The following is a 23890-nucleotide window of genomic DNA, read 5'->3' on the forward strand; positions in this document are numbered from 1 at the left end:
TTGCGGCGCAAGTTAATATCTGGTACCAACTTGAAAGGATTGTGCGAGGTAGGCGGCTACATGCTTTCATCTAGGACAGGTGGGAATTCAGATTTCCAAACATTATATGTACGTTGTAGTTTGTAAACTTCATCAAGGTAGGTCATGCAATCTACACGTGCCGAGGTACATGTCGCAATTGCATGTCCGCATGGATAACAAAGTGCTTGAAATCTCCCACAATCCCAGGTTTTTTGTCTCAGGTCTACACGATACACTCCCTCAATAACTCCTTCGTCGAGTTTGCGGAACTCTATAGCCTGAAATATTTGATTTAGACACGAGTGACACACTGAAGACAATGAGTTCACTCTTTCTGCATTTTCTCCAATATCTTTTAACACCGACTCGCACCAAACATGAGCACCCTGTATCTGTCCCTCGTATTTCTCAGCCCACTTTAGAAATAAGAATACTAATAAGAAATACATTTATTTGACCATCGAGGTTACCGACAAATGACACATCCCCTTTCGTACGAAATTAATGTATTTCACTAGGTTCGTTGTCATGTGCCTATATCGTAGTCCTCCATCATACTGTTGTGTCTACTACTCCTTAGGTATCCTATCAAGGTACATCGCACTATGTTCATTTACAACTTACAATTTCTGCAGCATTTCATAGAAACAATGTTAGACAAGCTCTTACCCTGCCGAAGACAATAAATATTATATCCATGCATTGTAACCCAATGTATATGTTAAGCAGTGATATGGAAAATACCATGCACAACATACACATGTTAATGATATGTCACCGCTCTACATCCTTATGGTATCGGCCCATGTAGTTAGACCCTTTATGTTATACACAATACCTATAGTGTGCACGGTTCCAGAGGCTTGAACATCAATTGATTGCAACTTGTATTCTGGTTCCCCTGTCATAAATTATGCATATATTAGGTTACGGCACAGCATGCCTTCTCAGGTTAGTCAGGAAGAAATCTCAATCATCTCTGGATTCTTCGGGCATTATTGTAAAAATTATTAGCAGGATTTTTCAATTACCATCTTATGTAATAGCCAACAACAACTACTGTTGGTATCTCTCGTACATGAATGTGACGTCAATTTGTACAAGTGGCTTACAATACTAGAATGCAGTTATGCATTGCTTGAAAGTTCAAAAATAATTATGGAAAACTTTTTTTCCAGAGACCAAGTGATCACGGTAATACGAAGGCTTCGTATGTAGATCGATTACGGAACCTAGTACGTACCGCTCCAGTACCTGCCATCATTGCCAAAAATCATTATATGATTTCTCCCACCCTTTATGCATCTTATCCAACATCTTCTATTTTACCAACCATGCCTTGTGGTACAACATACTGTAATCGTATTCGCTACGGATATGTGCGATCAAAATTGGGATCGGGATCCTAAAACTCGCTTTCACCGTAAGTAATATAAAGTTAGATATCACGTTTGAATCCAATTTCAGATGATCATTCAACATGCCTAAAAAGCATAAGTACCTCACCATATGTAATAGAATCTCGAATAAAGGTCAGAATGGGAATCGATATTGTTAACCATGACACGTACCTGCAACAACACATGTATGTCAACAAATAATTGATGCCGGCCCGATTCACGTTTCATCTTTTATGCACCGCACAATAACTCTTTCCCGCTGGAAACCTTGTTGCTGCCAACTCTATCATAGGTTACCGTAATGAGCTTACCGCCTTTGGTAGAGACAAATAAAATAAATAACTTGATTATACTGAAAGGGCCCTGTGTTTTTCACTATGATTATGATCTTAGACTTCTATATGGGTTTTATAAAGCATCCTCATCTGATGAGGTGAAACTCATTGATGTGTTTGCATAACCACTGTCAATTGGGCCCCTAGTTATACTTCATCCCTTGACAGCATAACCTTTGTAAACTTGAAGCCCTAGGTACACTTCAACCCCTGACCGTTTAATCAACGTCAACTGGGACCTTAAGTTGCAATGCAATCCCGACTTCTCAGATGATGGATCCATCCTCAAATGGCAGATGAAATTTGTAGGTCACCATGCTCCAAAGCATTAATATAAATTCAAGCATACCTTAAAACTATAACAATGTCTATCTAAAACACAGATAAGAATAAATCTTTAAACTTCTAATTTCCAACCATAAGAAAAAAAAAACAATTTTTAACAAAGTGAAAGCACGTCCTGTAGGACGCGTTTTCATTTCTCTCTCCAGAAACAACATATCCCGATAAATATAAAAAAACCGCCTAAATACTTAAATTAAAAAAATAATATATTTCTTTAATTTATCCAATAAAATTACTAATAATTGAATGATTACATGTGTACTTTAGCAAAAAATAAATAAATGATATAACGATATATAAATTTGTTTGTAAAGTTAAAATATTGCACCAATGTAGGGTTGAATAAGAAAAAATGAAAAACCAAAAATCAACCCAAATTAAGTTGTTTGGATGGTTTATAGAATGTAAGTTTAAAAATCGAGTTTACTAAATCGAACGAAAATTTATTTTTATTTAATATATAATTTATTTTAATTTTATTATATAAAATAATATTTATATTTAAATTAGTTAAAATAATTTTAAATTTATTGACAATTAATATAAAAAATATCAATAACTGAACGAATTAAAATAAATGATTCAAAAATCCGACTTAATCAAATCGATTTCATCCTTACCAATAATATATGAACCAAAGCGTAAATTAAATAAAAGGCCGTTTTTAAAAATAATTAGAGATTTAAGTTTTTTTTCATATTTAAAAAATTAAGTCATTTTGAAGAGAAAACAAAAATCTTCCTACATATTTCTTAAATATAAAAAAGCCTAAATCCTTAATTATTTTTAAAAACGTCTTTTTATCTAATTTTCCTTAATCAAATTCTAACTTTTGAATCAATATAAATTAAAATATTTTTAATATGATATAAAAAACATACCAAAATAAAATAATAAATAAAAATCCTTTCATAAAAGAAATAAAATAATTTATGTGTAGATGAGAAGGGTTGGCCTCCCCCTCCTACCTTGGTGCCATCCAGTTCCCATCCCACACCTATCTCCTTCTTCTTCAAATTGTTTTTCCCAGTTACTTTGTTTGGTTTTCTCTGATCTCTCTCTCTCTCTCTCTCTTTCATCTTCAATCTTTTTCTTTTCTTTTCTTTTTTAAATTTATATAAAATTTATGAATATATTAGTTTTGGGTTGGGTTGATTTAGTCGGTTCTTCGCTTTTTTATCTATAATTTTTTTTTCATCATCAATCTCCTTTGTATTTCTATAACATTTATTACTATTTATTTAATATTTTAAGCTTATACACTTGATTTTGGATTACCCTTTTGTGAGATTCGAAAAAAAAAACCCATTTTTTTACTTATTTTCCAATGAGGAGAGGGAGGGGTCCCGCCGCCGCCGTCGTCCCCGATGGAGAAGAACCCAAATATAGAGGTGTTCGAAAAAGACCATGGGGTAGATTCGCAGCTGAGATCCGAGACCCGTGGAAAAAAACCAGGGTTTGGTTAGGTACTTTCGATTCCGCCGAAAAAGCGGCTCGAGCTTACGATACGGCGGCGATGACACTGCGTGGACCGAAAGCCAAAACGAATTTCTCAATCAATCCCTCAACTACTACTGCTTTTCCGATCAATCACCAGCACCGTCGGTTATACCCGATGGGTAATTTTTAAGACTCGGAAATGAACCCACAAAGACCGACGAGGAGCAGTATGAGTAGTACGGTGGAGTCTTTTAGTGGGCCAAGACCAACCCAACCGCCGCCGGAATCAGTTGTGTCGGACCAGAAACATCATCATCATCGGAAACCGCCGGTGTTGCCAGAGGATTTCACAGTGACTGTGATTCATCATCGCCAGTTGTCATCGACGATGGGGATATGGCTTCTTCTTCATGTAAGCAAAATCAAACATTGATGCCTTTGGATCTCAATTTTCCACCGTTGGATGAAGTTGATGATCTCTACTGCACTGCTTTATGTCTTTGATCAACATGATGATCATGATTGATGATGAAGAATTATTCAAACCTATTTTTCTAATTTTTGCTATTTTTAAGCGAAAAAAAAAAAAAGAGATATATGATTAAGATGGAAAAAAAAATGATCCTAGTCTTTTTTATGAGTATCATGAAATCTAAGCCCTTTGATTTCGATCAAACGGTGATTATGATCATTGTTCTTAGAGAATATATATGATTTAGGGTTTGGTGATGTTATTATTATATCTCAGATCTGATTTTTTGTTCTTCTTTTTTTGTAACTTTTAATATTTGTATAAAATTTTTCTCTTTTTTTTTCAATTTTAACCCTTCACAAACTGGATTAAAAAGTAAAAACCCCATTTTTCTGTTTTTTTTTTCTTTTTTGGGGCTTATTTTTGTTTGAAGGAAGCTAAGATTAAAAAAGGGATTTTGTGTTTTACCATTTTGATGATTGTAAATATTTGTAATTAGAAATATATAGTAATGATGATTTAGGGTTTTGTTTTGTATATAAATGTTAATTTAGAACTTTAAAACAATGGATCCAAATCCTCAATTCTTGCCAATTTTTTTTCCTAGCTTTCATTTTTTGTACATATTTTGGTACCAAATGTTTTCAATTCGAGTTTTAGGGTTGATTGGAAAAAGTTAATTAATAAAATTAGGTTTGTATTTTCATTACTTTATTAATTGTAAATTTGTGTAGTTTTATATTTATTTTGTTAAATACAATTTGATGGATGATTGAATTCAGGTTTTAGGATTGATTTTGTAAAAGTTAATTGTTAATATTATTAATTAAGTATGAATTTTCATTGAATCAACCTCAAAACTTAAATTAAATATTAAAAAGTTAACACGGTTATCTTTAGATAGTAAAATGCATAATTTTGTTAAATATAGGTATTACATTGAATTAAAAAATAGGTAAATTACACTAATAGTCACTCAATTTTGATGCAGTTGATAAAATATTCACTTTGGCTTCAATTCGGTCACTCAACTTTTGAAAAATGACAAATTGATTACTATCATAATAGAACAGAAAGCTAAGGTGACTCGTTAATTTGCTATGTTGGCATCCTATGTGGAAACGACGACCTCTGTGCCATCCCTTATTAACTTGCAGTAGAATAAGAAGAAGAATAAAGAAAAAAAACTCCCTACTCAAGCCACCTTTGATTCATCAATAGTAGTCTACACTCCATCCCCAATCTCTTACCTTACAAGAATACAACCCTCCCCTTCTACCCCTGCCATTCTTTTCCTTCTGCTAATCATTTTGTGTGTCTAGGTCACCGAAAAAAGCAAATCATAATAAAGCTATTTATTTGTAATTTTTTATTTGGGGAGAGGGGGAATTTGAAATACGAAATCAGAAATCAATAAAGCAATCTTACGTGATGGTTTGTGTGGATGGAGGGCTAATAAGAATCTTCTTCAACCAGAAACCTTGGATCCCCTCAAGTATCGTTCTCCCAACCTCTGTTTATCAATTTACAAATGGCCCCCCAGCCCTAAGTGGTAATGGCTCCCGGGTTCTTGGTCAATGATGTCGTTCATTTCTCACATTCCAATTTGTACTGTAAAAGGAGGCTGTCAAAGGTAATTTTTTGGGGGATTTATGAGAGGGCCTTTCCCCATACTCTATTGTGTGTTGAGGGGATGAAGTGTTGGGGGAGATTGAAATTTATCCACGACAACAACAGCTAAAGGAAGAAGAAGAATAATGTGGGAAAAAAAACCCTAACCCAGTTTAATGGTGGTGCAAGTGGTAGAGGTTGGAGCACTTGTCATTGGTGTTGTTGATTTGTTTGTGGGGTCGGTAGTATTGGGGCCATTGGAGACTTTGAAAGGGATTTCATAGTCTCTTCATTGTTTTTTCTTCTTCTTCTTCTTCTTCTTCTTCTTCTTCTTTTGTTATTAGGTTTTTTTTTTCAATTTCTTCTTAAATTAGGTGGGTTTCTGCAGTAGATATATCTAATATGGCTAGTTAACTAGCCACTTCACTTGTCTCGTTAAGTCTATAACGGAAAATGTTAGTCGATGACTAATTTGTCATTTTTCGATAACGCTAGTGATTGATCTATAATTTTTCAAAAGTTGAGTGACTGAATTGAAACCAGAGTGACTGTTTGTATAAGTTACCCTTAAAAAATAACATAATACAAATATCACATTAAAAAGAAATAAAATTCAAGTACTTAATTATACATTAAGTGAATGTTGATCCTTTTTACTCAGAAATCATTCATAAAACTTGAGCTCAAAATTAAAGTTATATTTATTAAAATTTATATAAAAATAAAATAAGGCTTTAATTGAATTAATAATGGGAAGATTTAAATATCATATCTGTTGTTTTTTTATACAATGCCCTTAAATAGGAAGATGATGCGTTTCAATGCAGTCGAATTCACGTCCTCCTGGACTAACAACAATGCTGATGTTAGTCAAGCTAAAACTCAATTAACTCTACTGTACCATTAAAGAAGTAGTAAAATTAAAAGTCCAATTATTTATACTTAATAAATTAGCAAAAAACTAATCTGTATAGATTTATATATTTACTAATAAATGATTTAATTTATACGTGAATTAACTGAAAAGGTTATAACTTATAAGTTGATACGATACTTAGAACTACCCATAACTCATCCCAACCCTTAAATAAGAGAATAAATGCTCTTCAGCACCTCTCGAACCCACGTCCTCCTACACTGACAATAATAACAATGCTAACCAATTAAGACTCAATTGATTTAATATAATAAAACAAATTTATGTGTTAAATTAGACAAATTTTGATGTATAAATTTAATAATTATCCATAAATAAATGAATATATATTCATATTTATTGCATCACATTTTGGGAATTTTGAGTATAAATTTGGTAATTGTATCATTATGGTATATAATACAGATCCATCTCACAATCTTATTTTACTATCCGAGTTTGATTCAAAATGGATAAGTATTTATATATTTATTTAATTTTTATTATAGAACATTGTGTAATTGATAGTTATATTGGATTCGATTAAATTTTGAAGGATAATGTCACATTTGATACATGTACTTTCATAAAATATCCAATGTGATACTTATACTTTGAAATGAACGTCTAATGTGATACATGAACTATCAAAATGTGTTTTATTATGGTGTTTGTATTTTCATAAATTTTTAATGTGATACATGTACTTTGAAAATGTCTATTGTGATACTTAACTATCATAATATGTGTTTTATTATAAATTCTAATTAAATTTTGAGTTGAATTGATTGAATGCTTAGATAGGAAACAAAACTCTCTTGAAGTTATCTTCTTTATCCGAAGACTTGAATCCTATCTAAAAATCTTTTTAATGTACATTCATAATCAATAATGCTACTCAAATGTGTCATTTGAATTATTAGTGGAGTGATCAAAAATTGATTGTAACACCCTATAAATTCTAGTGTCGCCAATAGTAGTATTTCGAAACATAAATATCAAAATTTCCCAAAAAGCAAGTGTTTATCAATTAAATAATGATCGTAAAGCCAAAATTTGACATTGAGAAAAAAATATATGAATAGTGAAATTTTAGTAAAGATTAAATTGGAAATTTATGAAAGATGGATTAGAAGTGCAAATTTACTAGTTTAGGAAGAGGGGAAAATTTAAGAAATATCTTTTTTATGAATATGACATGGATATGAATTGATAAGTGAAGTCCAAAAATTAAGATATGGACTAGATTAGAAAGTGGTGAAAAGTATAAGAACTAAAGTGTAATTTTACCATTTTATGAGAGAATGGCTTAATTGTAATTATACCATAAATAAATAATATTTACATGCTTAGGACAAATAAATATGCCATGTTTCAAAAAAGACTATTGTATCCTTATGTCTTAAATATGAAAAAGATATTTTAAAGGGTAATTTAGTTATTTTGTTATTAAATACTATTTTTGAATTTTAAATTATAAAAGAGAAAGATATTTTCATGGGAGAAATTAAAACCATTAGATTAAAATCATGTAATTAAATGTTAAATAAAGAAAAGTCTAGAGACGATTCCAAGTTACTTCATGCAAAGAATGATGGTTCCCAAAGGTGTCTGTGATGGGATCTAGGGCATTGTTCAAAAATTTGTATGGGGAGCTCACAATGGTAGTTCAAAGATGGCCTTGGTTAGTTGGGATTCCGTGTGTCAACCTAAGTCTCACGGAGGTCTTGGTCTTAGACAGCTAAAGGATCACAACACCTTTTTCATGATAAGGTTGGTTTTAACATTGTTTCTAATGCTAATGCCCTCTGGATTCAGGTTCTTCGGTCAAAATATAAAATCCCTAGTAGTTTACTGGATGATTTGTCAAGGAATCAGTGTTCCTTTTTATGGAGATCCATTTCTAAGGTGTGGCCTCTTATCCATAAGAACTTAATATGGTCAGTTGGAGACGAAAATAGCATCATGTGCTAGCATGACCCCTGGATTCCCAATTGTGGTCCCTTATTTAAATTTATCCCTCATTCTGCTAACCGTTTTCTAGATTGTTCTCTTAATAGTATGGTTACAGATGATAGCTCTTGGAAGCTTGATTTTTTTCGACTTTGGGTTCATGAGGAGATTATCAACAAAATAGTAAGCGTTCCACCACCCCATCCTTCGTCAGGTCCAGATTAGATTATTTGGGGAGCTACATCGACTGGCTCTTTTTCTCTCAAAAGCGCTTATGAGAAAGTTCATGGAGGGACTTTTAATTTAAAAGAGCGGCTCTGGGAAATACTATGGAAGTATCAAGGCCTTTATCGGATTAGATTTTCATCTGGTTGGCTCTTAAACAACGTCTCTTCACAAATGCTGAGAGGGTAAGACGAGGCTTTGGGAGTAATAGTGCATGTAGCCTTTGTGGATACAATTATGAAGATGTGTTGTATATACTCAGAGATTGCAATGCTGTCAGAGGCATTTGGGACAAGCTTATTCCACAGCAATATCTTTCTGCTTTCTATTCCGGATATTTTCTCGACTGGATGAGGAGCAATCTTCAGAGCCACTCTTCTTCTTGGGGTGGAATCAATTGGCCATGTCTCTTTGGGATTATCGTGTGGCGTATTTGGAAAAACCGGAACCTTCCCATTTTTCAAGGCATTACATGGAGTGCTAACGACATTATTAAAATCTCTTACAGTTGGGCGAGACAATTTTCCTCCTTTTCGAGGAATTCATCTCATAAAACGTGAAATCATCTTCAACATTGGCCCTTACCTAACAGCTGGGTGAGTTTGAGCTCAGATGGTTCGGTGAGGTTCGATGAAGGCTTCGTTGCAGATGGTGGTTGTGTGAGAGATCATAATGGTGAATGGATCATTGGGTTCGCCAAATACTTGGGCAATTGCACTATTCTGGAGGCAGAACTTTGGGGAATTCTAGATGGGCTAAATCTTATTCTGGATAGGAGTTTCAGAAAATTTCTAATCCAAACTGATAGTATTGAAGTTGTTAATGCCATCTTGGAGGACTCTCCAGAACTCTCTCGCTCTGCTTTGGTTAGGAAAAATTATTTCATTTTGAGAAAGATGGATCAGTGGAAAATTCAGTATATTCCCAAAGAGGATAACTTAATTTGCTAATAGTCTGGCTAAGTCAGTTCATACTAGGAGCCTAGGTTTAAGATTGTTTGAAGATCCTCCTTTGAGGATCTAAGTTGTTTTCTTTGTATTTCTATCTTTTCACCAAAAAAGAAGAAGAAGAAGAAGAAAAGTCTAGAGATATGAAGATAAATTATTCTCTTATATTAAGACCCAACGTGGGGTGCATGGAGGGAAGAGAGAGGAAAAATATGTTTTTCCATTTATTTCGATTTGGTCCATTTCGTATTTAAGCATATCTCTAGCCTAAAATTCTTTGAAATTAAAGTGAGATATTACATCCAATTCTAGTTCAAGAGTGTCCTTTCATATGAAACCAACCATGGAGGCTTGAAGTCAAAGTACGTTGTTCCAATTATTATGTAATGTTTATTTGAATGTATAATTTGATGTGAATTTGTTGGAATTAAGTGTGTATAATTACTTTCTATGTTCTAAGTGATGAAAGTATTATGCTCATGTATGACGTGAATCGTGAATGATTTTATGAATAATTTGGTGGATGATTTTAGTGATTAATTTAATAAAATTTAAATAAGAACTAAATTGAAAATCATGTAAAATTTCAAAATCAAAGAATTAACCAGAGAACTCAAAGTTTGAATTTTTATGATAAGACTATAAGAATATGATATCTAAAGTATTGGAAAAGTTATACTTAAATTAGCATGTTTTAAATTAAAAGGACCAAATTGTAAATATTTCAAAACATGATTTTTAGGACTGATTTATATTATTTTAGAATTTAAAATTCTAAAATCATAATATGAAAGTTTAATAGTTTGAAAATCAAGGACTAATTTGTGAAAAATTTACATGATTTTAATAGTAGGGACTAAATTGCAAATTTTTAAAATTCCATATATTAGGGGATATTCCCTTTTTATTATTGGCTACGTGGTATGTCCAGGGTGATACAAAGGAAATAAACAAGTATGGTTGGGGCTAAACTATTTTTGCCCTAATCATGTTTAACTTGGACTGTTGAAACAAAGGCAAGAGGAAAAGCATACTTTGAAGACTTGCATCTCCCAACAGTAGTGCCCTTTGCTGAGAGGTGGACACAGCTGTTGAAGAAACATGACAATAATACAAACAAAAAGTTAAAAGTTCATCCAAGTTAAATCCAACAGAGATTCATGCAATTTCAAAAATACAGTACGAGCCCAAGATTCATGGCATCTTCTTCTTTTTCCTACTCATCTCCTTTATATATTGTTGTGGTTTCTGGAGTTAGCTCCGCATAGAATAAGGAGGCCTATGAAGAGGTTCACGGATGAGAGTTTGAGTAGCGTTATCGTGCGTTCCCTGCATATATTTGAGCACGAGCAGAATTTACCATCCTCTCAGCAGCAGGTGTAGGATCATCCTTAAAAGTAAGGGAAGTTTAAAGATCCCAAGTATTGTCCATAGGAGTGTCCATCATGTCGTTCTCAAAATGTTCAAGAATATATGGAATTGATGTTAAAGAATTGTCCACCAGAGTAGGGGCAACTTAACGTGTTTCCGAAAGGTACAATTTAATTTTTATCAAATATTAAAATTATATTTTATGTAAATTTATTACATTTAAAATAAATATTGATTAATTATTTTAATATTAAATTCTTTGAAAATCATATCTTATATTTTATGGCCTACCATATCTAATAAAAAAAATCTAAATAATATAAAAGCCAAGCAAATCTCTAAATTCCCAAACCAATCACCATCGCATAATGCACCACCTCAAACCTACTTTTGAAAATTTGGACATAAAAAAAATAGAAATTTAATTTGCAATGTGATACACAAACTTTAATTATACGTGATTTTATACATAAAATTTTGATTAAATTTAAATTTTACAAATTATTAGCACCATTATCGATAAATACCCTTTTACGTTTATTTATTACATGCATAAATTATTATACTTACGCAACATCAAATTAAATATGCACAATTGAATCAAAATCAACATTTTATGTATATATTTAAACCATTTTTAAAGTTTTATACATATAATTACACAAAATCGAAATTTATGATCGAATTTCATATTAAATCAAAATTCAAGTATAATTTTTATATTTATCCGATTTACTTTATTCCTCAATTAAACAATTCAAATTTTATTTTATTTTAGTCTAAATACCAAATTCCACAATGAAAAGGGACTCAAACAAAAATAAACCAATAAATTTTATTTTTATATAATATTTTGTACATATAGATAAATTCTCGAACTTATCTTATAATTTATAATTAAATCTACTTTAATATGAAGTAACTTTTCACTTCTACTTTAAACAAAAGGATAATTGTTAATATTATTTTTATATATCTTAGTGTAAAATTGAGTTTTAGGATTAATCCGATTAAAATTAATTGTTAATATTATTAGATTTAAAATTTTATTATTTTAATTAGTAGAATAAATTTGGTGTTAATTATGAATTTGTTTAATCATTAATTACAGTTTGATAGATATGATATAATTCGGGTCTTAAAGTCAATTTGAATTATTGTTGATTATGAATTTTCATCGAGTCAAAATATAAAACCCAAATTAAGCACTAAAAAGTTAACACCGTCATTAAGTACCCAAATGTATAATTTTTGTCTAATAAAGGTACTACATTGAACAAAAAAATAACACATGTACCACATAAGAAAAAGGCTAAATTTTACTATCAGTCACTATATTTTACAAAAGTTATGGATTTAATCCTTATACTTTAATTTTGTCATTTTTAGTCTATGTAGTTTTCAAATTTTAAAATTTTAGTCCTCGTCAAACGATAACTTTTAAATTTATTATGTTGAGTTGTACTATTTTCAAAATCTAAGCGGCAAAGATTTTTTCATATGTGTAATGTCATGCCAACTTGTTTTTTTTCCATATATTACTCACCAAAAATTATATTCATAGATTACCGACGGTTGTTTGTGTCAAGATTAGAATTTTAAAATTCAAGAAGTATAAGGACTTAAAATGATTTAATCACGGAATATGATCTAAATCTACAACTTTACGCATAATACAATACTAATAATTGAATGTTTGGGTCAGGACTAAAATTTAAAAATTTAAAAGGTATAAATACTGAAAATAACCGATTCGAAAAGTATAAAAACTATAGAGACTAAATCCAAAATTCCAAACCAACCCCATCACGCAAATGAATACAACAAAGGGGATTTAATTTGCCAACTTTATTCCCTAATTAACTAAGATGAAATTCTTTTGAATGCAAAATGGACAAGTAAGAGTCAAATGTTGAGTATTTAATACAAGATTAAATAAAAACATTAAGACATTTGGCGATGTCAAATGTGGGGGATTTGCGTGAATGACGGCTTCACATTACACGTCGCAACTTGATGATGCTTGTCTTGTCCCTACACCAGCTGTCTTTTCTTATGTCTCAATGCCAATTAGCTTGCTTCACATGGGAAGTACCTTTCTTTGTTCAATAAAGAATCCAACAATAAAGTAGAAAGAATTGGTTGGGGAAAATACTATTTTCTAGAGATTTGGATTAAATTAAAAAAATATTTATTTTTAACTCGATTGATATGAGTATTATTGTAAATACAGAAATATATGAGTTCGATTGCGTTGAAGCACATTATCCTTCTATTTATGAATTAGGAATGAATTATGGATAATTTTAAACTTATAATGAGATAAAAAAAATAGTCTACTCTTTTTTTTATACGTTAAATTATGATAGTCGATATTGTACTGATAGTAAATCAAATTAATAAACTTTAAGTTCTATTCTGGTTCGGAATAACCTTTACTAAAAACATTTATATTTAGAACAACTTATGTTTAAAATATATCAGAATAACATTTATTCAAGAACACCTTTCGGAACATCCTCATTTTAAAGATTAAGATTAGTTTATGAAACAACCCTAGAAGATGGTAGGGTTCTTAAGGTAACTTTACTCTTCAGATGTTTGGTAGATCAAATATGGAGGTAGTTAAAAAGTTTTCTCTTTAACATTTTTCCGTAACATTAAATGCTTCTCCCTTCTTCTTTCATAAATATAACAAACTCTTGTTAACTATTCACCGCCAACAACTTCAATTTTGTACTAATAAAAAAAAATCATTAATGCTTTAATAACTGAAAAAGTTAATCTCGTTACTCCTACTAAATGCTTGATTTTGTAAATTTTATTCCTCACACCTATAAATATGAGTTCTCACAACTCATTAGGAGACTTTTTACATTCTAACCCCCAAAGCTCTCTCTAAAATGCTTTCAAAACAAACTACCATCCACCACTAAAGTGTTGTAGGGTTAACTCCAATTTTCCTTTTCATCTAAATAAACCTTCGGTTTAAGTTTAATCAACCTTAATTTACGCTAACAGTTACTTAAGTTTAATTAATAATCATTATGTCATTTCTCCCTAATTTATTAGTATAAGTAGTAGTTCATTCTTCTTCTCGAATAAAACTTGAAAGAAATTTATTTTCTCTCTCATAAAATTTTTACCATTATTATTCTTATAAGAAAAGAAAATTTGATTACAGAGCTTTCTTTCCTCTCTGGTTCTCTAAAGTTTTTGTTATATTTTTTTTTTCGTTATCGATTTTTACGGAGTATCGAAAGGCAATGGTACTAAAATCGTGTGTACCAATTGACGAGCAATTTCACCTTAAAAATAAAGGGTTAAATCCTTGACAACTATGTTAAGTTTTGATTCATCAAATTTAATCTCGACAAATAGTTTTAATAAAGTTTATGAATAATAAAACAAATAATATGTTAGTATTAATTGACTAACAAGATTTGATTAATAAGAATTATATGCTGATAACTTAATTAAAATATTTTAAAATTTAGATTATAAATTTCAATATAATTCAATCTTATCTTTAATAATCAAATCAATTTATATATCATTTAAAATGTATAGCTTTCATTGTCAAAGAAATGATGCAATTTGTCTTAATTGGAACATAAAATTTAACATGCCTCCTCAAAACATGGTGATTATGATGTTTTTTAACCTTAAATTCTAATCCTTTAATCAAAAGTATCATTATGCTTTTTTGTCCCAAAATCCAAGTTTATGATTTCACAAGATTATAACCACTTGATTTGATGCTGAAAAACCCAAAATTAATTAATAAAATTATTCAAAATATAATGTATTTTTATTTTTAAAAAAATTACCGTATATTGTTAATTAAGTCTTAATTCGATTGACATTGAGTATTATTGTCAATATAGGAGTATGTAGGTTTGAACGCGCTGAAGCCCGTTATCCTCCTATATATGAGTTGAGAGAGACTATAGGTATTACAATTTCACTATTGATGTGGAAGATAATATTCAAAATAGAATTAATTTTTTATTTAGAAAAATTAAAATATATGAAAAAATCTAAATAGAAATTAATGAAAATTTTAAGAGAATAACCGATTTGTTATTTTATTTAAAAGGATTAATTTATCATTTTTTTTAAATAAATAGGATAAAATGCAATCAAAGTCTTTGAATGGGCTGTGAGTTGTGGTGTGATGTGGTGTATTTAATTTACTTTTTGTTTTATGTTACAGTATTATTATAAAATTTAATCTCATCTACTGATTGTTTTACACTAATCGTAATTAAACGCATCACCATCCAAATTCGCCATTAATACAAAAACCTTTATAATACTTTTACTCAAATAATTATGTACTCGATAAGCATAATTTTTAATTAAAAAAGAACTTTTGATGAAAAATACAATTGATTTGAAATAAATTTTTAAATAAAATAAATAAATTTTAATAATTCTACCAATGGGAAAAACAATAGTCACAACATGCTAGGATTTTCCAAATAAAACCCAAAAAAAATTGTCAATTTATAAATGATTGTTCAATAAAAAAGCCAAACCAGAACAAGTTTCAGACGCTTCCTTTAAAACACATATTTCCTGTCTCATAATCCCAACACCTGTTTTCCTCTTATAGGATTTAAAACATCTTTGAAACTCCATTAATCCCCCCCCCCCCCCCTCTTCCCTTTAAGGTCCTCACTTTTTTTTGTTCTTTTTACAGCTAAACAAGTCCTTTCATGGGAGATACTACTATGGAACCATTAATGGACCGATCAACCAGGTTCCAAAGAACCATATCCCATGCCCAAGATGAACTACACAGCTTTAGAACATACTTACGTTGGATGTGTGTAGATCAATCCAACATTTGGACAACTACTTTGTCTTGGTTTTTGTTCATCGTTTTAGGACTAGTGGTTCCTTGTTTGTCTCATTTTTTCTTAGCTTGTTCTTCTTGTGATGCTAAACATGCTAGACCTTATGATTGGGTGGTTCAATTGTCTTTGAGCAGTGTTTCGACCATGTCGTTTGTTTGTTTAACTAGTTTTGTGAAGAAATATGGGTTGAAAAGGTTCTTGTTTTTCGACAAGCTTTGTAATGAAAGTGAGATTGTTAGAAAAGGGTATACTGCTAAGCTCAATGTAAGTTCTGTTCCTTTTTTTTTGGGGGGGGGGATTTTATATGGGTTTTTGATTTAATTTCTGGGTTTGGTTTTAAAATTTTGAAAAAATTTCTGCTTTTATGAAATTATTTGAAGTCAAAGATCCATAATTGACTGAAATTACAGCCATGATCATGGTTTTTGACTAATATCCCATATTTCTGAGTTGGATGAATTCAAGTTAATCATTTTGAGTTTGAGTTTAGATTATTTCGAGTTTGAATTATTTTTGCTTCGAATCACTTTTAGTCTAAATATTTACATTGAAATCAACTTGATTGAGTCTTAGTTTCGAAGTAGTTCTTTTGGCATGTAGTTTTAAATTAGGAGGTAGACTATGGTGCCCCCCAAGTGTCTGTAAAATTGTCTCTTCCAACTCACTTTTTAACTCTTTTTGTTTTGGCTTATGGGGTTTGAAGATTCGGGATTATCAACATTTGAAAAAGTTCAAATTTCTTTGTGTTAATGTGATTTATCTTTGTGTTTTTTCATTTGCAGAGATCGTTGAAGATCGTATCGTCTTTTGTTATTCCGTGTTTCTTAGCCGAGACGGCATACAAAGTATGGTGGTATGCCTCGGGCGCTTCGCAAATTCCTTTCCTCGGTATCGTCTGGTTGAGCGATAGTGTAGCTTGTTTCATGGAGCTATGCTCATGGCTTTATCGGACCACGGTTTTCTTCCTCGTATGCGTCCTCTTCCACCTCGTTTGTAACCTCCAAGTTCTCCGGCTCCAAGACTTCGCGCAGGTTTTCCAAGTTGATTCTGATGTGGGTTCGGTTTTGTCGGAACACCTACGAATCCGGAGGCATTTACGGATCATTAGTCATCGGTATCGTTCATTCATATTATGGTGTTTGATTTTGGTCACAGGTAGCCAATTCACTTCATTGCTTGTAACTTTGAAGGCTACTTCGGAATTGAACATTTACAAAGCTGGAGAACTTCTTGTAAGTGTTTCATTTTCATCAAAAATCTATTATAAAGTTTGGGTTCGATCTAACCTTCTTATTGGTTTATTGTTCGTAGATGTGTTCTTTAACTCTTGTCACCGGACTTTGTATATTATTACGGAGCGCGACGAAAATAACACACAAAGCGCAATCGGTTACGTGCCTTGCTTCAAAATGGCATGTTTGTGCAACCTTAGATTCTTTCGACGTGAACGATGGTGAGACGCCGAGGACACCGGCTATTCATGTCTGCCAATCGTTTCCTAATGTGGGAACCGATGGTGAATCGGAGAGTGAAGATGTCGGGGAAGAAGAAGATGACTTGGATAACAATAAGTTGATCCCAGCTTATGCTTATAGTACCATTTCATACCAGAAAAGACACGCTCTAGGTAAGAGAAGTGCCTGGTCTCTCTTTTAGTGTAGTTAGACTTGTTAGTTCTGATTTGAGTCTAGAAACTTGATCCGGTTAATCCGAATATGAGCTCAACTCATCCTTGTTTGACTATAGAAAGTCAACAACTTGAACTTGCCCAACCCGAACGTAAAAACGACCCAGTTTGACCATAAAAAGTTAACCCGAGCTCTCCCTTCCCAAACGTTAAAATGATTCCAACTAGAAATGACAGAATTCAAAATGACCCAAACTGAAAAGTCCCAATTTCGGAATGACTCAAATTCAAAAGGATTTAACTTGAAATGACCCAAACTCAAAATATTTCAAAAATGATTCGAACCAAACCTAAAAATGATTAGAACCAAAAATGTCTGAGCCCAAAATGACCCTAGTGTGAAAAGATCCAATCCCGAATTAACTCAAATCCAAAATGATTCGAACTTGAAATTACAACCTGAAATGAACCGAACTCGAAATGTTCTAAACCTAAATGTCAAACCTAAATGACAACCTCAAATGACTTGACTATAGAAACTTGTTAATTCTGATCCAATTAATCTAAATATGATCTCCACTCATCCTTGTTTGACCATAGAAAGTCAACAACCTAGATAAACAACCCATTTTGGCCATAAAAAGTTAACCTAAACTCCCCAACTTATTTATAAATGATTCAAACTCAAAATGATCTATTTAAAATGACTCAAACTCGAAATGACCTGTCTTGTGCACGTACATGATAAACATGAATGACTTGAACCTGAAATACTTTAAACTTGGAATGATTCAAACTTGTAATGACTCAAAGAATTTAAACTCTCAATTGATCTGACATATGTTAACTTAAACCAAAATCAACTCGACCTACTCAATCGACACATTGTCTAAGTGTAAAGTTTGTTAATCTTATTTGATGTGCCATTGATGGTGTTTTTGTGGGGATGATTTTGCAGTGACATATTTTGAGAACAACAGAGCTGGGATTACAATCTATGGGTTCATGTTAGATAGGAGCACACTTCACACCATTTTTGGCATTGAATTATCTCTTGTTCTATGGTTGCTTTCCAAGACCATTGGTATTTCTTGATTTCTCACACATTAGGAAATTCCAAGACTGCCCTTTTCGAGGGAGTGAGAGGTTCATAGTGTTTGGAGGGTATTCTAGAGTTTTTCTTTTCTTTGATTTTTTTTTTTTACCTTTTTAAATTTGGGTTATATAGTTTATTTCCAATTATCTCATCTTTTATTTTTTTTTTCTTTTTGTAAAATCATTTAGCTGTCCATATCGTTGTTCATTTTTTTACGAGAAGTATAATGGAACTTAAATATAATGTTAAAAAGAGAATCCCGTGTGTTAGTCAAATGGTCAATATATTTATTATCCCAGTTGTAATCTGGGTTTGAGTTGCACTAGCTGCGTTGCTGTTAGAGTTTTACTAAGTGTCTGTTCAAGTTATTGAATTTTTATTAGTCATTTAATATTAAGGGTAAATTTCATTAGTAGTCACTCAGCTATTGTTAAGTTTTCTTTCTAGTCACTTAATTATGAAAAATTTATAAAATAATCACCTTTGGCAGTCTTTTTGGCCACTAGTTGCTAAATGGATAACAAAAAGATAATATAGTAGCTTTTAAATTTTGCATGATAACACTTTAACTCTTAATATTTATACATTGTGTCACTTTATTCTTAATTTTAAAAAATTAATCCTTAAAATTTATATTTTGTGTAATTTAATCTTTTGTAGTTTTGCTTTTTATTTATTTATTTATGGTTTTTCATTTATAAAGTTAAAAAATAAATTTATCAACTAAATTTAATCGAAAATATACCAAAATGAAAATACTAAAAATCTAAGATAATAATTTTAATATTTTTACATTTTTTTAAATTAACCTTTAATGTTATAAAGACAAGTAAAATTACAAAAAAAATACTAAATATTATTTTATCTTGTTATGGTGTTCACCATTACCAAGCCGTTATCTGACTAGGACCGACCCAATCCTCCTTACTTCAGTAGTGATAATTTGTATAGTTCGCTTACATGAGTTCGCACGTGGTTGGTTCGCATAATTATGTAAGCGAACTCACGCTTATGAAACACGTGTTAACCTTAGAATAAAATACGTGTACATGTATGAGGCCTACCTAAGACGTCATATTCAAAAACCGTATCATATAAATAGAATAAATTAACCTCCACAAATGCCAGATTATGTTAAAAATTATTTAATAAAAACTTTATGAAAATTAAGTAAGTATCCAAATACAATAAAAACATACAAAATTTTCACTTGCATTAAAGTTTGCCATACGCTACCGTTTTGACCACACGTCCTGACCACATATATTTAATAATAATTAAAAAAATAAAAACCTTCTCGATGCTTCTAAATTCTTATACATCAAAAGAACTAACGACCAATTAATACAAAGACAATAACACCCTCAAAGAACGTTCAAATTCACCGATTCCAACCATTTAAACGTTGTCGTTTTCAATCCTACTAAGAGGATACTTTAGTCAACCAATAAATAAAACCAACTTCGTTTTTTTCTTCTCTATATTCACGGTCTCTCGCTCTAAATTTCTTCCCTTCTTTCCCCTTTTTTCTCTCTCTAAAAACCCTATTAATATTTTTTAAAATTTCCCATTTTTGACCCTCTAAAACCCTAAACCTCCTTCTTCTTGTTCCGAGATGTTGATGTCCAGGGCTCTGTTACGCGTCTCAAGGAGCGTTGGTGCACGCTCCTTGCTTCTCTCTGCTCCGAAGAGCTTTCAATCTCCAAGCCTTTCCACTCAGTTTCACTCTCTTGTTAGTGAATCTCCGAATAAGGTACAAAAATTAGTTACAATAAATGAATTTGTGGTTAGTTCTGGTAGGGTTTTGCTAGGGTTTAAGGGATTTGTTCTTTTTTTTATTACTATTGATTTTACTTTTTTTATTTAAATTATGTGTTCTGATTTGTAAAGTTGAGCACTTTGAAGTAGAATTTCAGTTTCTGTTATTGAAATGAATGTTACTAATTGCATTATTAATGATTTATTAGTTTGAATTTCATATTTTTTCATGTTCATTTTTATCAGTATCTTGTTTGGTTCTAAGGTTCTCATTTTTTTTTTCTTTTTTAATCAGATATTGAATGACCATTTAGGAAAGGAATAACCAATTTCATACATATTGATAAAAATTCGATAAAAGTATCATTGAGGCACTTGTACTAGGAGCTAAATTACATTTTTCCCTCTTAAATTAGTCCTTATACATCAAAGAGCAAACTGGTTATTCTGTTAAAAATTCATTCATTTCTACTGTCAAAAACCGGTATATGTTAGAATGATATGATGTACACTTGGCGTGTTATTCTGTCAGCCACACCGGTTTCTAATGGTAGAAAATGGATGAATTTTTTAATAAAAAAGACCTATTTGCTCTTTGATCTGATATGCAATGACTAATTTGCTCATTTTTTTAGTAAAGGGGGCAAAATGCAATTTGACTCCTACTATAAGGGTCTTTATAGTACTTTTACCTAAAATTTCTCATTTTAGTGCATTTTGGTTGAATTATGGTGCATTATTGTATGTTGCATTCACTTAGTTTATCTATGCAGGTGATTACAAACGGTGTGTGTTTGCTGCATCATTCGAACCTCCATTGGAACGCTTTCCGAAGATTTGGGATCTCTTCGTCGGCCTCACCCGAGCCTTCCGAAAAGGAACATGGGAGTGCCGTAGACAATAATGGTCAAGATCCTGTGAAGCCGAGTGAGGATACAAATCCTGGAGAAGCTGAAGCTACAAAAGAATCAGGTTTTAACTCAGAATCCCAAAATACGATGCCTCAATCTGATAAAAGGAGGAGAAAAGCCGCTAAACGAACTGCGTTTTCTGATTCAGATTCCGAGAGCGATGGTGATTTATCGATGGCTGATATGGTGAAACTCGTGGAGGAAAAAGAAGAACTCTTGAAGACCAAGCAAACGGAGATTGAACAAATGAAGGACAAAGTTGTTCGAACTCTTGCAGAAATGGAGAATGTTATGGCTAGGACAAGACGGGAAGCGGAGAACTCGAAAAAATTTGCAATACAGGTAGGTTGATGAATCATTAAACCACCCAAATTCTGTTTGGGATATCTGAAATTGATTCTAATTGTTTGTTGTTGTGCTTCAGAATTTCGCAAAGGGCTTACTTGATGTTGCGGACAATTTAGGAAGGGCTTCTACACATGTTAAAGGTAGTTTCTCTAAGATCGATGAATCCAATGACACTGGTGGGGCTGTACCGCTCCTTAAAACACTCTTAGAAGGAGTTGAAATGACTGAGAAGCAGCTTGGAGAGGTAGGCTTTTTGTTATTTCGCCAAAACTCAGGTTGTTAGTTTTGAACCTGTCTATAATTTTGGTAGTTCTCATGAAGCTGAGTTGTTAGAATTTTCATACTCGAACTTTTGTGGGTTCGGTTATTGCATCTGTTTACTGGTAAATGGGACAAATTTGGTGAATTGGATTCCTCTTAAATCATTGAACTTCATCTGAAAATGTGTTTACACAGTGATGTGTGCTTAGTTAATCCTGCAAGTTATGAATTCTTCCTTGTTCGACACATTTTCAGACTTGGGTTTGGGGAGACTCTTAAGGACTCTCTAATTACATGAAAAAGAAGAGAAAAATTTGTAGATACCCATGTCAAATATATACCCGTGTCCGATCATTATATCCTAGTCCAAGTAGCATAGGTTTCTTCTATGACTTGGACAATGTTTGGCCTCAATATCTGTTTCTATAACATGTTAGAGTTTTATTACTGACCAGTTAGAATGTTTACTGCTTTCAGGTATTTAGAAAGTTTGGAGTGGAAAAATTCGATCCTACAAATGAACCATTTGATCCACACAGGCACAATGCGGTATTCCAAGTACCGGATAATTCCAAGCCTCCTGGCACAGTAGCTCATGTTTTGAAGGTATTATCTTCTAATCCGACTTTGTGTCGAGAAATATGATTAGTAACCGATTACATTATGTGACTCAAGGTCCCTTGTCTCTGTTAACCACAATTTGCCGTTTGAAGTTTGAATGACCGAAATGTTCATAGTTCATTTAGTTACCGGTAAATGTATGTTTCCGTTGTTTATTACAGGCAGGTTACATGCTCTATGATCGAGTTATTCGACCGGCTGAGGTTGGTGTTACTCAAGCAATGGATGATGGTGCAACCGAGAATAACACAGGTGACAAAGTCTCTGATGCTTGATTGTAGGTTAAGTTGAGTTTTTAATGGCAAATTTTCAAGAACTTTGCCTATGTGATAAAAGAACTATACACGTATGAAGGTTTTCTATGTTAAGATTCATCTATATTTTTGGTCATCAATCTCTTGTTTAGGGTTTGGGTTATGAATGAACTACTTCTTGATTCGATCATTATCGAGCTGAGCTAAACTTGAGCTAAACTTAAGCAATTCGAGCTATCAAGTCAGCTATAACAAAGTGCTTGAGTAACTGATAAAATTGATCTGAGTTTTTAACTTTTTTTTTAAGTGAACCTATCCAGTAGGTCCCTATATTAAAGGGACTGGATTAAATTAGTACCTCTATTATTAAACGAATCAATGTACCATGGCATCAAAAAACTGTTTCAAGTAGCAATCAATGTAGTTTCTCATTCTTAACTTATCACTTAATGTAGAAAATGTTGATTTCGGATGGTTAATTTTATTTTATTAAAATCTAAAATAAATTATCTTTTAAAAAAAGACATTCAAATCATCATATTTATCTTTCATTCAAAACTATTCAAAATAATATTAAATTATTAGTGTATGATTTGATTGGTTCAATCGAGTTGCCTAATTGAATTAAATAAATTATTAAAATAGAAAAAAAATGAATTTAACTAATCGGATTGATTGGTTCAGTACTCAGATTGAACCAAGTCTAAAAACAATGCAAATATCCAAATCTTCCATCTCAATTAATATGCCGAGTTTGTAACATCATAATAAATTATGGTACACTCACGATATAATGAAAAAAAAATACGTGCCTTTGGTTAAAATAGTAATATTGAGGTATGACGGTTTTAAGGTCCTAAGTTTAGATTTTATTATGTACATGTATTTTTTAAAATGTATTTAAAAAGAAAATACTCTCAAAAATATATTTATGACTTTATAAAAATATTATATTTTAATAATTTCACAATTGAATTAAGATCCGTCGAAAGTGATATTACATGTACGCTAGTTACATGTAGTGTTTAGTCGCAAGGGAATACTAATATCATTTAGGCTTTAAATATGTTGTTGTTACGTGGGATTTGTCTTATGATAACAATAATCGAAGTTACC

At 31.7% G+C, this 23890-nt stretch overlaps 2 protein-coding genes and 1 pseudogene across 4 annotated transcripts; all 3 read left to right on the forward strand.

Moving 5' to 3' along the window:
- The first annotated feature begins 3372 nt into the window (after window positions 1-3372).
- On the forward strand, window positions 3373-4045 carry LOC108452776 (ethylene-responsive transcription factor 3-like; annotated as a pseudogene). The gene has a single exon (XR_001866441.2). The product of XR_001866441.2 is annotated as an ethylene-responsive transcription factor 3-like (transcript).
- An 11509-nt stretch (window positions 4046-15554) lies between these two features.
- Window positions 15555-19025, forward strand: LOC108450654 (uncharacterized). Its single transcript, XM_017748373.2, has 4 exons — window positions 15555-16162; window positions 16681-17130; window positions 17210-17525; window positions 18484-19025. Exons 1-4 carry the CDS (start codon window positions 15758-15760, stop codon window positions 18618-18620), a joined length of 1308 nt encoding a protein of 435 aa, XP_017603862.1. The 5' UTR covers window positions 15555-15757; the 3' UTR covers window positions 18621-19025.
- Window positions 19026-20083: 1058 nt separating this feature from the next.
- On the forward strand, window positions 20084-23051 carry LOC108450046 (grpE protein homolog 2, mitochondrial-like). 2 transcript variants are annotated; one of them, XM_017747477.2, is made up of 6 exons: window positions 20085-20374; window positions 21153-21351; window positions 21439-21632; window positions 21715-21882; window positions 22377-22505; window positions 22682-23051. In XM_017747477.2, exons 1-6 carry the CDS (start codon window positions 20237-20239, stop codon window positions 22793-22795), a joined length of 942 nt encoding a protein of 313 aa, XP_017602966.1. In that variant the 5' UTR covers window positions 20085-20236; the 3' UTR covers window positions 22796-23051. The 2 variants fall into 2 exon arrangements, with proteins under 2 accessions (XP_017602965.1, XP_017602966.1); XM_017747476.2 differs by having other exon boundaries at window positions 20084-20374; window positions 21153-21632.
- The last annotated feature ends 839 nt before the right edge of the window (window positions 23052-23890 follow it).

This window comes from Gossypium arboreum, chromosome 5, assembly GCF_025698485.1.
Source record: "Gossypium arboreum isolate Shixiya-1 chromosome 5, ASM2569848v2, whole genome shotgun sequence".
Lineage (NCBI taxonomy): Eukaryota > Viridiplantae > Streptophyta > Magnoliopsida > Malvales > Malvaceae > Gossypium > Gossypium arboreum.